Source organism: Mustela lutreola, chromosome 12, assembly GCF_030435805.1.
Source record: "Mustela lutreola isolate mMusLut2 chromosome 12, mMusLut2.pri, whole genome shotgun sequence".
Classification (NCBI taxonomy): Eukaryota; Metazoa; Chordata; class Mammalia; order Carnivora; family Mustelidae; genus Mustela; species Mustela lutreola.
This window is the reverse complement of record NC_081301.1, coordinates 92,379,909-92,392,742: the sequence shown is the minus strand read 5'-3', so window position 1 is coordinate 92,392,742 and position 12,834 is coordinate 92,379,909. Positions and strand designations below refer to the sequence as shown.

General features: G+C 49.6%; 1 protein-coding gene across 7 annotated transcripts in view; it reads right to left on the bottom strand.

Annotated features, from left to right (window-relative positions):
* SMARCA2 (SWI/SNF related, matrix associated, actin dependent regulator of chromatin, subfamily a, member 2) overlaps nt 1–12,834 on the bottom strand; it is a 175,110-nt gene that overhangs the window by 35,660 nt on the left and 126,616 nt on the right. For 6 of the 7 annotated variants that reach the window (XM_059142457.1, XM_059142461.1, XM_059142459.1 and 3 more), the window contains exons 28-29: nt 11,271–11,488; nt 2,799–2,852 (exon numbers count right to left, since the gene is read on the bottom strand). In XM_059142457.1, coding sequence (XP_058998440.1) covers nt 2,799–2,852; nt 11,271–11,488 — 272 coding nt within the window. The remainder of the gene's footprint in view (nt 1–2,798; nt 2,853–11,270; nt 11,489–12,834) is intronic. The other variant, XM_059142463.1, reaches the window with a different exon arrangement.

Genomic DNA, 12,834 nt, shown 5'->3' with positions numbered 1-12,834 from the left:
AAGCAGTTCCTGCGCTCCAGTTTGGCCTTTCCCAAAGTGTGCTCCAAGGAACACAAGCTTAATCGATTTTCAATGGGTTTCCCTGGGAAAGGGGGTTTTGTTAGTCGAAGGCATTTTGGATACACCAGGTGGAAAGAAGCCCAAAAGGCGACTTCCGGTCAGACTTCGCGGAGCCTCTCACTGCACCAGGGGGTCTCCAAGAAGCTACGGGACAGGGGTTTGAGGACCCTAGTCCAGGGATTACCATTTCAGACAATGCACGAGGCTACAACCTCACCAGGCTACAGCTACGTAAGAGGAGGCTGAGCCCCAAGTATCCAATGCGGGAAGCAAGGCTCTTCACCTCCAAGTGTGTCCGAGTTCACGACGTCTCTCGCATCGAATTAGAGCTACCATATGCCAAAGGGCTTGGGCCCTCGATCCACAGTCCTAGCCTCCCTCCCTCCCCTATTTAAAGAGAGAACTAGGTCTGGTGCCAACATTGCTAAAAATAAATTTCATCTAAAAGAGCTTCTTGGCTAGTCCTGAAGGGCTAGTCAATACTAGCAACATAATCACAACATCAAGGGCCGTTTATAGCCACGAGAGGAATCGGATTTTCTGGGAGGGAGGATGCCGGGCAGGGGAGCTGTGCACGCACACTCTCCACATGTGGGACCCACACACGCCACCCGTCCCTCCCCCCGCATTCCTGTGGGCGGCACAATATCCACCTACCAGAGACCCCAGGGTGATCTGTAGGTTCCCCTCTCACACCCAGTCTGCTCTGCGTCTTGTCAGTCACATGTCTGAGAAGTCACCCCTGTCCCCACACCCACCGCCTTGTCCCACGCTTTGGCCCCTTCTCTGACCCTGCAGGATCCAATCCTATTGGGATCCAGATGGTCTCTAGAGGGTTCCTGCTTTTCCCTATCACCATGGTGGCCCATGCACAGGGGACCGAGGGCCTCTGCCTTGTCCCCCACCCCTGCGGTCTACTTGGGGATCCCCACTCTGTGCACGAGCAGACCCGATGACCCAATACCTTCACAGATCCTACGCTGGCCCTCCCCGCTCTCCTGTCCACACCACATTCATACTGGGTGCGTGTTCTTCCTTCCTCGCCCTTCCAGCTCTGTTTTAAGGCTTTCCCTTGGATTCATTTCTACCCCGTTCTCAGTACTTGCACAGAGACTGGCACACAGAGTGCTCGGTGCTTCTGAACACATGAGAAGAACTTTCAATTCTGTTTACCCTAATACAAGCTCTGACCAACACACATCATAAACGTGGGCGTATGGAGAAGAGAAGCACACGGGACAGTAAGGGACGAGAAAGAGTCCAGAGCCCAGAGGAAATGCCAAGGCCTGAAACTGCTAAAAATCAGTCTAAATGCGTCTTCTGTAAAAATGTATTTACCTAGGTCCCGGCTACCTACAGCCCTATCGCCTCCACGGAAAGCCCAGGCAGGACACGGGAGGGCCTTTAGAGTTGGGATTAATCCACTTTTCATGGTCACATGACCATTCTGACGGACAAGGGGGAAAAGGAGCTTATGTCTGCCCTGTTTACTGGGCTGGGTGCTTAGCTGCATCACGCCATTTAGACCATTAAAGCGTCCTTTCCATGTTTTGGGGAGGCAGTGGAGGGGGCAGGGGGAGTGTTTAACCAAGCTGCTTCCTTATTTAAAGCGGCCAAACTAATAAAGTCCGAGTTCTATGTTGTTTCAATCCCCAAATGCAAATCCAGACGGAGTTCTGTCTCCCGGTGGCAGAAACGGAACCCGATTCTTGACGTCCGGCACACACACCAGAGTTAGAGGGTCTGGCTTCCAGGGCTCAGTGCTGTTTCCTCAACACCCCCAGGAATTACCAACAAATCGACGGTCTTGCACACGGGTCCTATCCCTACACAGGCATGGGAGGCACCAGTCACTCCCACGTCGCATCGCCTTACATGCACCACCGGGGAGGGGTGTTCGTTCTGGAATGCACCAGAGAAACAACTTCGATGCCTCTTCCTCCTGGCCCTAGACTGGATCCTACCACGAGTGAGGAAGATGCTGTGAAGGAGGTCACTGGGTCAACCAACAGAAATGGACTATGGACCGTCAAGCGTCGTCGCAACGAGAGACCTAGTTTTTAAGTTCATGCTGACTGAAAGGAAAAAAAACCTTCAGTGCAGGACTAGAAGCTCCACCCTGGGAAGATCCTGCCCATCCCCCCCTCCCACTCCACCAACAGCACCTCCTTCTCCCAAAATCTCGAGGAGAAAAGCATTTCCACTTACAGCCACAGAAGCAAAAAGCACACAAAGGTCAAAGAGACTGGCTCGGGACACTGAGGACCAGCGGCAGGGGAGCCCAGAAGCCCCCCAGGCGCCTCCAGAAACGCGGCACAGGGCGTGCGCCCCTTCCCGGCGCCCCCCGAGGACAGCCCCGCACCAGGCACCACGCGCCGCAGACGCTGTTCCTGAAACCCGGACGCCAAGGCGGCCCCGAGTGAGGGAGCCCGCGGGTGGGAGGCAGACGCTGCACCCTCCGGGAGCGGGGGAGCCCCAGCAGCCCACGGGGAGGAACAGGGGCTCTGCCGGTGCGGACACACCGCATGGAGGCGCGCAGAGACACCTGGAAAGCCCCCCAGGGCCGGCCGGTGTTTTAGGGGATCCGGGCTCCTCCACGCCCCCTCCACCCCATTGGGGGCGGTCGGGGGGTGCAGGGCCCGCGGTGAAATGTGCTTCCGGCTCCTTTGGAGTCGGACTGTGGATGGGCCAAGGGATACCTGTGTTCAGAGACAAGAGCATACGAGACAGATCCTGACCTGTTTCCTTCTATTTCCAACTGAGAATTACCGGGCACCTTCTCCACGTTACACCTGTGGTAGAGTAGAAAGAACACCGGCGTCAGAAGACCTGGGTGCCAGTCCCAGCCCAGCTCTTCCTCCTCCGTTGGGTGACCTTGGGGGAAGGCGGTTCGCTTGTCCAAGCCTCGGCCCGCTCACCCCCTGCCTCACCTCCTCCGGGGGTCTGAGGAAGACCATAGGAGGAGGTTATGCCTGGAACCACACTCGGAGGAAATGCACAGTTCTCCGGAAATTGGTGGGAGGCAAACAATGATTTCCTCCCTTCTCTGAGGCTTGTCCTGCTTCTCTAAGACACGCGAAAGCCTGTTACTCCGGTTCCCTTTCCCCCTGCACATGTTTGGGGGAGCATTAGGGTACGGGTTCCCTCCACGGCTCCCGGAGCAGTGCAAGGCAGGCAGCATTGGATGGGGAGGGGCCAAAGGGGGCTGTGACCTCCGGGAAGCAGCTGCAGCCTGTCCCTGTCCGAGCCTGGCTCCTACTACTTACCTCAGAGAGCTGGAACGCGCGGTTTGACAGCAGCCAGCCTAGGGACACCCCCTGGGGTGGCTGGCTCTGCCTCCCAGACCTCTAGTCTTTGCAAGTAAGTCCCTTCCACTACAGAGGACCAGGAAACACCACCTGAGGTCTCTGGCCCTTCCATGGCCTCCAAGGAAGCCATCCTGAGCCATCCTGGGCCTGCTACAAGGGTGTCCCCTTTGTGCGGCGGCCAACCAAGCAGCTGCCAGGCACGAGACATCGCAGCAGAAACCGCCCTCCCGTCCAGACCTTCCTCCAGGTGAGGACAGCTCCCTCTGGCATACGCCGCCTACGTGGGGCCGCCTAGAAAAATCCCTTCTCGGAGCCACTGCCGGCTCGAGGGCTCGAGGCACGACATGGGTGGGAAAGTAGAGACCAGGGAGAGCAGAGAGGTGGGAAAAGAGAGAAAGAGCTGGGCCGTCCGAAAGCAGAGGGAGAACGGGAAGGGACGTGATGGAGAATGATGGTGGGAAGGCCATCGAGGTGGGCCGTGGACCACCACCGCTCTGGGGCTGAGAAACTAGATCATCCTTACCTGGTAGGCAAAGGGAAGGTGTGCAGTATTACCTGGGAGACAGGCTCAGATCCACAGCCCAGAAAGGCAGGATGGGGAGCGGATGGGAGACAAGGGACACGGGCAGCAGGCCGGGCCGGCCACGGGACGGCCCCCGGAAGAAGCGTGGCCTGGACAGATGCCGGCATGCGTGTGGTGAGGGCACTGGGCATGCGTGCGTTAGCAGGAATCAGGCATGGGGCTGGGAACGCTTTTTCTGCTGTGCCTCTGGGACGCTGGGTGAGTGATTAGGTTAACCATGGGGTCACAGGACCTGTAGTAGCAGAGGAAGAGCAACGTGGCCACCAGAAATACTAGCCTAGTTTGCAGCGCAGGATGGAAATAATTTGAACAATGGGCAAGGTTCTGGGAGCCGAAGCTAATGAGGCCTGGAGATCGCAAAGGATGCAAGGCTTGGAACAAGAGCGATCCCGGCAGAGGCATTTTGAGGGATTCGGGTAAGGAGTGCACGGGGACAGAGCTACCCAGGTCAGCGATCTGATCACCTTAGGTGGGGGAAGGAAAAAAAGGTACAAAATGCCAGTGACAACAACAACAACAACAAAAGAGTTCAAGCAAGAATAGAGGAATGTGGATTTGGCTTTAAACATCTCTGTTGCCAGAAATCTACCTTGGAGGGCCAGGAGGAACAGCGTCTGAGCAGTGCACGCTGGGTGGAAGCCTCTGACGATGCTCCGAGCGGGGGAGCCCCATGGTAAGTGATACACGAGAGGTCAAGCACCCGAGAGGAAACCTCGGAAGAAGGGGACATTTTAACAGGAGCCCACCCCTTCTGGAGAATGGACCGATGGGATGTGGACCTTCAAAGCCAGCCGCTCGGCCTTCCTCAAATAGGGGGAAAATGCTACAAGGGACTTCGGGACATGCAGGACGTGAGCAAGGAGAATTCGTCCTAAGGTTGGAGGTCTACAGAGTCCTTCCGTGGGAAGGTGCTAAAATGGAATGGAATGGAATGAAATGAAATGTTGGCTCTCCATTCCCGGGGTCAACGTCTTTATGATGATAGTATTTTCTTTCCCCCGTAAAAGTGACCCTAAACACAAGAGAATGTCACTGTGTCCTCTTATAATGAGCTCATGTGACCCCCTCTGTCCCTGAATTCCCCTGGCCAGCCACCTACTGGAAGGAAGACCGCGTGGCAGGAAGACTATGTCCTCCAATGCACGAATGGCGAGCAAGTGGGTAAGTACTTTGAGGTTTTTTTGTTTGTTTATTTTTACCTTCTGGCCCTATTCTGTAGGACAGGGCTGGAAACCAGGAAGGAATGCCATAAATGTTTCCAGCATGAAGGAATGATTTTCTATAGGTGAGGACAACTAAAATTCGGAACAAGCCAAGGCTTTCCACCATTCTCGGACAGGTCACGAAGGCTTCTTAAAATTCAGGGCAAGAAGAGGACAGTCCCTGTTCTGGGAGGACAGCAGAGCCTCAGGAGTGTCAGAGAGGAAGGAGCCCAGCGGCCACCAGCCTTGCCCCCACCCCCACCGTAGGCCAGGGTTTCATCCACCGATCAGACCGGCCAGACAGGTATCTCCTGCCTCCTGCACTGCTTCCCTGTGTCTGTCCTTAATGCTGGACCTGAAGTCCCAACTGTTGGCAGACAGCAGGGCTTGTCCTCCTGCAATGCTCCTGCCACGGTCCAACAACAACGGCCAGGGAGCCAGGCCATGATACGACCTCATCTTCTGTGTTCAGATTCTTCAGGGATGAGAACAGTGCTCAGATTTGAAAAGCAAGGCACAATAAACGTTGAACAAAAGCTACCGGCAGAGCACAGGAAGGCCCTTCATGTGGGCACAAGTTCCGGTTGCAAACGAATTACATCCTGAAGGAGTGTGGACGGCTTCTCACCATGTTTGAGAAATCACAAAGAGCAGAAGTGGAGTCAGAACACGAGAAGAGTGCCCGTGTCCCCATGTCAAAACGGAAAAGGAAACTTGAGGCTGCTATGCTTGATGTTGGACCCTCGGTAAAAAAATTGAGAAGAAATTATTCAGATGCCACGGGGCTCTTTAGGGAAGATAAATAACATCATTTGAGTACCAGCAGGGGGTCTCCTAGAAAAAGCCATGGCGGGCCAACCTCATTTCATTCTTTCGGCGGGGTTTCTGGGTGGAGAGACTGGAGAGGCCACGAACGTGGCTGCCTCTTGGTTTCAGCCTTTCTTGATAGCCTTGACCAAGGACAGATGAATGTGCATGACATGATGGCATGCTCATGTGAGTTTGCACATGGCTAATCGACTTTAGGGATTACTGGCTACCACATTCCTGTGACCCTGAAGTGATTTTCAGGGGGCACAGGCTAGAGACCTGTCCTTTGCCCTTCAGAGGTTTCTCAGCAACAGCTTGTAACAAATCTTCCGATGCCCAAAAGAAAAACAAACAAACAAACAAAGAACTTAGAGAAGGAAATCTTCTTTTAAAAGGCCTAAAAACTAAGTTATAACAGTAGACTGGAAAGATGGGAGTGAGTCAGTGAAATGGAACTGACAGGGGAAGGAATGAAGTCAGTCGGTACAGGTTCCAAAAAAAAAAAAAAAAAATCAAATGCTTAGTCGAAGGCTAAACTTGGCAGCATCAAGTGACAAAAGAGCTTTCTGTATGTTTGGGGGAATGGCAGCTTTTCAACAAGCCCGTGTTCCATAAAGGTTAAGTCTGTGTCAGAGTTGCTGGAAAACTTTAATGCACTCTTGAGTCACGGTAACAGAACACTGGTATCCAGCCCAAGGAAAATGACCAACCCGCCTGCGGCATGAGGACACAGGCGGAATTCTGGGTGCTCTATGTTAAATGGGACACTAAGAAAGCAGGAGGTGCCCACGGAAGGGGACTGAAAGACGCACGTCTAGATATCACTCAGAGCGCAAAGGGTGGGGGGTTTCAACCACGAGGAGAATGTGGGGAGGTGGGTACATTGTCCACAAAGGACATTTCTTGAAATGAGGAACGGGTTTACTCTCTGAAGGTCCAAAGAGAACAAACAGACGACAGCAGGCTGAATCGGTTTTAATATGGGAAATGACTTTTATGTTTAGAGGTTTCCTTCGGTGCCGTGAACTGCCCCCTAACCCCGTAACTTAACCCTTGGGGGTACGCACACAGAGGCTGGATGGCGGTCTGTCCGACGGGGTGGTGTGGGGGACACACCTGGGTTGTGGGAAGACCAACCAGGGAGAGCTAAAACACGGAATCCCTCCAGAATCTTTCCCTCATCCAGGCAAGTCTAAGCCCCATCTCCAGACTTGGGACAGCTCTCTCTCCGAGACCCTACCCCTCCGCACCTCGCTCTAGAGCTCATCCCTGGGGCCATTTTAAAGGTTTACAAATGCACATCGGGATGAATCCCTTTTTGAAAGAAATTAAGTCTGAGGTTAAATAGCACCTAATCTTACAACAGGATTTTTTTAAAAACTTCTACAGAAATAGAAAACAATGCATAATATAAGAAGTCAAAACAAAGCCTTCTCACACTACTTGATTTGGGGAAAGAAAACGGTGGGAACGAGTCGTAGCTGACCAGAATTACCTTTAGAGATTTAGAGAGCCGTTACTGCCAAAGGAGTTTACATTTGTGAATCACACAAAATGACTGGCTCTTTGGGGTCCCATTTTAAAAAGTATCCTCCTTGAAAAACAAAATAAAAACAAAACAACAGGCCTGGCACTGAAAACAAAGGGCATAAATAGACTCTTGTTAAATTATCCTAGCTCTTTATAAAAAAGAAAGATACATCTGTCCCAGAATCATGCAAGAACTTTGAAAAAAACTGTCTCATGAGAGCTAATTAATTCTTATGTATCAGTTAAATATAGATGGCAGCTCTTATTTAATACATCGCTAATCTGTATGACTGTCAGAACCCTAACATTCGGCTGAGGTGCTAGGAGGGAAGTGCGTATGGCTGGTATTTCTCGCACAGGTAGGTTGAGTTGCTATATTAGTAGCTGACTTTAATGGCAGAGAACTCTCAACACATGGAGGGGTAGGTACATTTCCCAGCAGTATTTTCTAAAACCAACAAAAATATAACAATGTATCCAATTAAGGCCCTCCTAATTTGAGAGCCTCCTACTTGAGAACCAAGTTTGGTAAGAGAAATAAAACACAGAAATATTCAGAATCAGTGCTTTTTCTAGATTACTAACACGAACAGGCCATGAAACACGCGGCAGCTACTGGGAACGTGCCCCCTAGAACGGACCCGAATGGGGAAGCCGACAGGATGGGCTTGGGAGAGGACGTTTCGAGGAAGGGTTAAAGAAGTCATTGAAACCAGAGAAAGGGGAGGGGAAGAATTAAAAAATAAATAAATAAATAAAGGACTTAATGTCTGCATGCTAAAATATTTAAATATTCGTTCCCTGGCAATACAAGCAGAGACAGGCTCAATCATCAGTGAAACTGTGTTTTCTGGTTTTTTTTGGGGGAGGGGCACGGAAATCCGATCAGCAAGGACACTTCCCTTCAAGCACCCGGGCGCTCCATTCACCCACCCAAGGGGCTCAAAGTAGTCTGAGAGGCTGGCGATCAGGAAGGAGACGACTCCACCAGCCCATATTCAGTCCTCAAGCTCACGGAGGGCCTCTCGAGGCAGCTACAGTCCGCCCTCCATTTTGTGCATGAGGCACACGGGTTCAGGGGGGTCGAGGCAGCTGCCCCACTGCCCCGCAGGTAGTGAAGGCGGGAGTGCAGACTCCAACATGGGGAGCTGAACCCAGAGACGAGGGCTTGTGCCATCAGCTCCTGGGCTGGGCTTAGCTGAGGGTCAGGGATGGATAGTGACCAGCGCCCAGCTATGGGTTTCCAAAAGGCATAAACCCCAAAGGCTAAGGAGCCAGCAGGTGATCTAATATAAGGAGTCGAGTGGGCCAGGTGGGAAAGGCTTGACGGCAAATGGCCGCCAGCCCTCCATGCGGGAAGGGGGACAGCAGGTGATGGGGAGGGGGCATGCCCCAGAGCAGGAGAGCCCGTGGGGCGGGGGCGGCCACGTCTTCACTCCCACCAGCTATGACCTTAGGGAAACTTGGGTAGGATGCAGCATTATCTTTAGGGGTTTTTTTTTGCAAAGAATGGAAAACACCTGAAATTCTAAGAAATCTCGCCAGTTTTAAGGTGTTTTTCTTTTTGTCCTCCCTGCCCCCACCCCAACAACGTGAACCATGAAATAAATCAATTTGTTGGCAAAATGTGGTCCACCAGCTGGTGACCTCTTTTACACCATGCACGGAGGAGCGAGCCATCACCTGGAGGAAAAGGCCTAGCTTCTAACCCTCTTGTTGGCCCTCGACTCAGCCAGCAGGTTACAAACTGAGGCACACCTGGGCAAAGTGACCGATGTTGCACTCTCTAAGACAACGACAAAAGAGTTGGTGGCATATGCAGGAGGGATCCTACTTATTTTTCCTTGCAACAGGGGCTGTTCAAATAAGGCATTGTTGTCCAAGCTGGTTTCCTGGAAACTGTTCCTGCCTATCGTACGTCTGCCGGTAGGGCTGGGGACGGAGAGAAACGTGACAGAGTTACAGACTCTTGGTTACAGGGAGGTCTGCACGTTTGCTCTGGTCAAAGAAACGGGCTTATGGCCCAATTTTTCCTCCGTGGACGGCTGTCATTCCCCTGTCAACAAGCAGGCTCATCGAAACCCAATATAATGGGGCTGCTCTCTGTTGCCACCTCAGAAATACAGAAGGGGATGCACTTGGAAAACAACAACAAAAACAAGAGAAGAAGAAGAAGAAGGAGAAGAGGAGGAGGAAGAAAGGGTAAAAAGAGTGAGCAGAGAACCTAAAAAATCTGGGACACAAATCGGGGCATGACATTCTGACTTCTTCACACATACTTCCTCCTGCCACTTTGTACCACTTCTGGAAACTCCTTACATATAATATAAGAAAGACTTAACAGGGGCAACTGGGTGGCTCAGCGGGTTAAAGCCTCTGCCTTCGGCTCAGGTCATGATCCCAGGGTCCTGGGATCGAGCCCCACATCGGGCTGTCTGCTCCGCGGAGAGCCTGCTTCCTCCTCTCTCTCTGCCTGCCTCTCTGCCTACTTGTGATCTCTGTCTGTCAAATAAATAAATAAAATCTTTAAAAAAAAAAAAAAAAAAAAAAAAAAAAAAAAAAAGAAAGACAGACTTAACAATAACATCTCTGGGGCGCCTGGGTGGCTCAGTGGGTTAAAGCCTCTGCCTTCAGTTCAGGTCATGATCCCAGGGTCCTGGGATCGAGCCCCGCATTGGGCTCTCTGGTCAGCGGGGAGCCTGCTTCTCCCTCTCTCTCTCTGCCTGCCTCTCTGCCTACTTGTGATCTCTTTGTCTGTCAAATAAATAAATAACATTTTAAAAAACAAAACAAAACAAAACACCACTTCTGCGTAGAAAGTGTCTTCCTTTTTGTACTATTTCACCTTTATAATGAGGTTTTCTTCCTGGTATAAAACATACACCAAAGTCACAATGAAAAACTAAAATCCCAACTTAGTTATTCATGTTATACACTCCCAGGTGTAGAGAGCAACACTAGTGAATGTAAAAACAACAACAACGACAACAAACAAAACTGGTAACCAAAAACTGATCAACGCCGCTATGCCATTGAGAGAAATACAGTGTTTAATTCTTCTGTTTCCTATCGATTCTTCAGACGGAATGAGATGTGATCTTCCCATGAAAACTGCATCACATGATTATCAAGCAGAAACCAAAAACATCTACCGTATTGGGCTGACAGACACTGGTCTGGGGGAACAGGGTCGAGCACAGATTTCTCAACGTTACGCTGAAAAGTTCCACAAACACGAGTTACGTCTGCTGACAGACCACACTAAGGAGAATCATGACGAAGAAGGAGATGGTCGAAACAAGCGCTCAGACATTCAAGTGTGTTGGAAGGAAAGAAGGAACGGCATTTTTGACGAAGCCTCTGTTCCGTTTTCAACAGAATCTTGACATGAAATATTTACCTTAAGTATGCTTGGGTTCTTCTCTCCCTAACAACTCAGCCCCAAAGTAGAATTTCATACAACCACTCCCAAATACTTCCCCGTAAAGGATGCTACTTCTGAGATCCTTTAAGAATCATCCTCCAGCTCAGACCTTAATCTTGTAATCTTAACTCCTATTTCCAAGTATCTCCAACAGCAGCTGATCAAAGAGCATCCAGAACAGCAATGGCAGCCGTGGTGAATAAGGTCCCTGGTTCCTTTGGGGCAAAAGCCATGAAACATCAATGAGAAAGAACCTGAACGCTCCAGCACATGCCCCCCTAAATCCTGCTCTGCGGTGAGTATCGAACCTGCTCCTGGTGAAGATGATCACAGGGTAGGAGTGAAACACTCACCTGTCCTTGTAGTTTATCACAGTATCGATGATGGCGTTCATCTGCTTCGTCAGTTTGGGGGGATTTGGGGACAGTTTCTCAGCCGGAGGGCGGCCTCTTCTCTTCTTGGCCTTCTCCACGTCTTCCTTTGCAGGATCTTTATCCACATTTCTTCGTCTTTTCCGCTTCTTGAGCCGTACTTCCTCTTCCATTTCTTCCAAATTGCCGTCTTCAATGGCCTGGCGTGGCAGGGAACGAAGGAGGAAAATTCAAGACAGGAGAATCACCAAGACAATTTTAAAAAGGCAACCTGAGTAATAAGAATAAAATGAAACAGAAATAAAATCATCAAAAAAAAAAAAAAAGAAGTTAACAGTAACCAGTCAAGTGAGAAGAGCGAAGGCTGCCATATTGAATCAACGCGTCTTTAAACCACGTCTAATCCATGAACAAAGTAGGTTGAAAGCCGGAAACACTAACCGTGAGAAGAAATGACGAGTACAAAAAGAGCTATACATTTAAGTGTCTGAAAGATAACTGAATCCAAATGAAATTTTAGCTCCATGTAAGAAAAAGACCTTAATTGTCTCATTACTGTAAGGAAGGTGGGGGGGGGGGGCGGGGAGAATGGTGAAGCAAAACAAACAAGGGGTGGGTGAAGGAAAAAAAAAAAAATCCCTCTAAAAATACATCCTTACAATCACATAAGCTCTGACCCTTCTTGGAGGTTTTACATCAATTTACTCATGATTCACAACATAAATCAGAATTCCATCCAGATTTTGTTCTAATGTAGCAATTAGTAAACAAGGAAACAGGATGTACAAAAGCCACATTCCTTGGTAAACGTACTTAAATCGTCTGATAAGGAACACACACACTCACAAACAACAAACACTTTTTTTTTTTTTTTCCAATTACCTGCAAACGCTTGCTTTAAACCACAGCCAGCAGCACTAATGCAGAGAGATAATAAAATAGCTATAAAAACAACCAGGTATAAAAGAAACCTGTTCGTAAATGGCTAAAAGATCCATGTGACAGACCCAGAAGTTTAAACTTTCTTTTCCCGCACCGCCCCCCCAACCTGGTAAACCTCAGAACTTAAAAATAAAATTGCAATGAGGAGAAAAAAAGCAAAACGTAGATAAAAGGAAATTTGACCATGAAAAATTAAAAACACAAAACAAAACAAAGCAAGACCTTTACATTACATTTCAAGATTTTTTTCTCACACAAAATAACTGATGTTATTTGTTCTTCCTGCCTCTCAATATTGCTTCCAGTATGCAAATGTTAATCAATCCTTTCTCGTAGCTGAAAGAGCCCTAATCATAAAGCAATTACCTTCATTTCTCCACAGCACCAAACATGGCTAATATTTATGATCATGTGAGTATAACAATCAATATAAAGAGTGATTACAGCTCAGACATAATTTCTTTCACTTGTGTACAATGCCTCCTGAAAAAGAAAGGTTTTATGAAGAAAACCTGGTACAGAACACAAAACAACCTGGCATGGGGAAAATGCTGGTGGGATTAAAAGAATGTTTTCTATGCATCTTTCCAAGGTGCAAACCCAT